The 2,300-nt window shown below is 46.5% G+C and overlaps 1 protein-coding gene across 1 annotated transcript; it reads right to left on the bottom strand.

Annotated features, from left to right (window-relative positions):
* Positions 1 to 384: 384 nt before the first annotated feature.
* Positions 385 to 887, bottom strand: LOC143019308 (uncharacterized). Its single transcript, XM_076174948.1, has one exon. It carries the CDS (start codon positions 763 to 765, stop codon positions 385 to 387), a length of 381 nt encoding a protein of 126 aa, XP_076031063.1. The 5' UTR covers positions 766 to 887.
* Positions 888 to 2,300: the final 1,413 nt, after the last annotated feature.

Here is a 2,300-nt window from a genome sequence, read left to right as displayed (position 1 = left end):
CGTATAGAAAACTTACCAAATACTTCTTTTTGGTTTAATTAATTCTATATTCACGAAACGTAATGAAATTCCCCTGGGTCATGCGGCTCTTCGGTACCGCACAGCCAAGGAAAAAAATGTCCGTTTGCGTGTGAACGGCTCCATTGACTTACATTGCATCTGAACCGCACCGGTTTTAACCGCTAGTGTGAACAAACCCCTAGATGTACTACCTCACCACCCTATATAAACTTGCATCTTAACTTTCTGTAAGCATTCTGCTGAAGAGGACTACAGACAGTAGTCGAAATATACAGTTTCCCTTTATTTCCGTTATTATTTCTCCGACAGTGGGTTTATAGTGAACTTTTATAAATGTGTTATAACATACCATTTTCCAAACCCCTAGATGTTCCCTCCTGACGGAGAAGAGGGCGAACTCACCTGATCCTGTCTATCCATCTCTCCGTATTTCTCCAGCGCCACGGCCACTACTTTGGAGAGCGACGTCAGGACCCCGGAGGCGTTCCAGGAACTCCCGCCGAAGGATCTCCCGACGAAGGATCTCCCATTGTCCAGCGGTAGGAACCCGAGATACCCGAGGATGACGAAGGCGGCGATGGCGATCAAGAGGAGATTGAAGACGTTGATCGTAAGAAGGGACGAGTAGGAAGTGCCCCGTGCCGCATACGACGAGGGGTCTTCCACGGCGTTGACCTCGGCTCGAACGAGTCCCGAGGTTAAGGCCACGAGAACGAGGGTATACAAGACGGCACTGGATCCCATGGTTCCAAGAGAACGATTGGCGGAAGAACGAATTCTGTTCGGGCTGGGGAGGAGGCGTCTGTCGTGGTCTTCGTTGAGCGTACGAGTGTTCTGACGCTCGGCCCAGTGGGGGCGGCTCTCATAACAACAACAGCAGCAGCAGCAATGGAAGGGGAGGGGAGGGAGGAGGAGGTGGGAGTTGGAGAAAAAACCTAGAGGAGATGGAAAGAGGAAGGAAGAGAAAGGGAAAGAAAGGAAAGGGAAGGATCGGAAAATTTTGGTGGAAAAGAAAGGAGAGGGGAAAGATGGGAAGGGAAGGGTAGAAATAAGAACATAAGAACATAATAATGAAGGAGACTGCAAGAGACCATAAGGCCTACACTAGGCACCTCCGTATCCATCACCACCTGTCATCCCCATCCATAAAATTGTCTAATCGTTTTTTAAAACAACTGATAGTTTCAGCGCTTACTAAATGGTTACTAAGTTTATTCCATTCGTCGACCACCCTATTAGTAAACCAATTCTTGCCTATTTCCTTTTCAAATCTAAATTTGTCCAGTTTATAACCATTACTGCGAGTCCTGACCTGTTGTTTTAGTATGATGACCTTGTTTGCATCACCCTTGTTAAAGCCTTTGATCCACTTGAACACCTCTATTAGATCACCCCGCACTCTGCGTCTTTCCAGAGAGTGTAAGTTAAGGTGCCTAAGCCTCTCTTCATAAGGTAAATTTCTGAGTCCATGTATCATTTTGGTCATTCTTCTCTGTACTGATTCTAGTGAAGTGATGTCCATTCTGTAGGACGGAGACCAAAACTGTACCGCATAGTCAAGGATGGGTCTAACCATCGCTAGATAGTTTAATAATTACCTCTGCACTTCTATTCGTAACCGTCCTAGCAATGAAACCTAATGCTCTGTTAGCTTTATTCCTGGCGCTAATGCACTGTTTCCTGGTTTTAAGGTCCGGACTCACTAGAACTCCCAAGTCTCTCTCGCACTCAGTTTTCTCTAAAAGCGTGTTATCTAAGCTGTATCTATTTTCGGGGTTGTGGAGCCCTACGAAATGGGAAAGAGGGGACGGGATTGAAGAGATAGGAAGAGAAAGGTACAATGGGAAGGGGAAGGGAGGGAAAGGGAAGGGATGGGGTGGCAAGAAAAGGAGAAAGATGGAAAGGGGAATGGGGAAGGGGAATGAGAGAAGTCAAAGAAGGGATGGGAAGGGGAAGAGAGTGAAGCGAGTTTAAGAGAGCTTTGCATCCTAAAGGGAAACCTGCATTCTGGGATCGACATCGAACCTCGATAATTTCGACTAACTCGCTGCTATGGTGACGGGCTCTACATATTTTATTCTGTCTAACGCCAGACACCTAATGAAGGTCGAACAAGACTCGAGGACAGATCCACTCGAGGAGTTTTTGAGATCGAATGAAGGAAGAACCTCTTGAGATATTCTTGGTCCCTTGGCTTCTTAGGGCTTCTTCCTAAACTGAATGAAGTCGTCTGACGACGGGTGGAATAGAAATAAAAGTCGAGTTAGTTACTCGAAGTG

Source organism: Oratosquilla oratoria, chromosome 37, assembly GCF_046742065.1.
Source record: "Oratosquilla oratoria isolate Oo_2021 chromosome 37, ASM4674206v1, whole genome shotgun sequence".
Lineage (NCBI taxonomy): Eukaryota > Metazoa > Arthropoda > Malacostraca > Stomatopoda > Squillidae > Oratosquilla > Oratosquilla oratoria.
This window is presented reverse-complemented; position numbering and strand designations above follow the sequence as displayed.

Bases quoted from the DNA above. Each gene is read 5' to 3' on its own strand.
- LOC143019308 (XM_076174948.1), bottom strand. From the start codon at position 765: ATGGGATCCAGTGCCGTCTTGTATACCCTCGTTCTCGTGGCCTTAACC.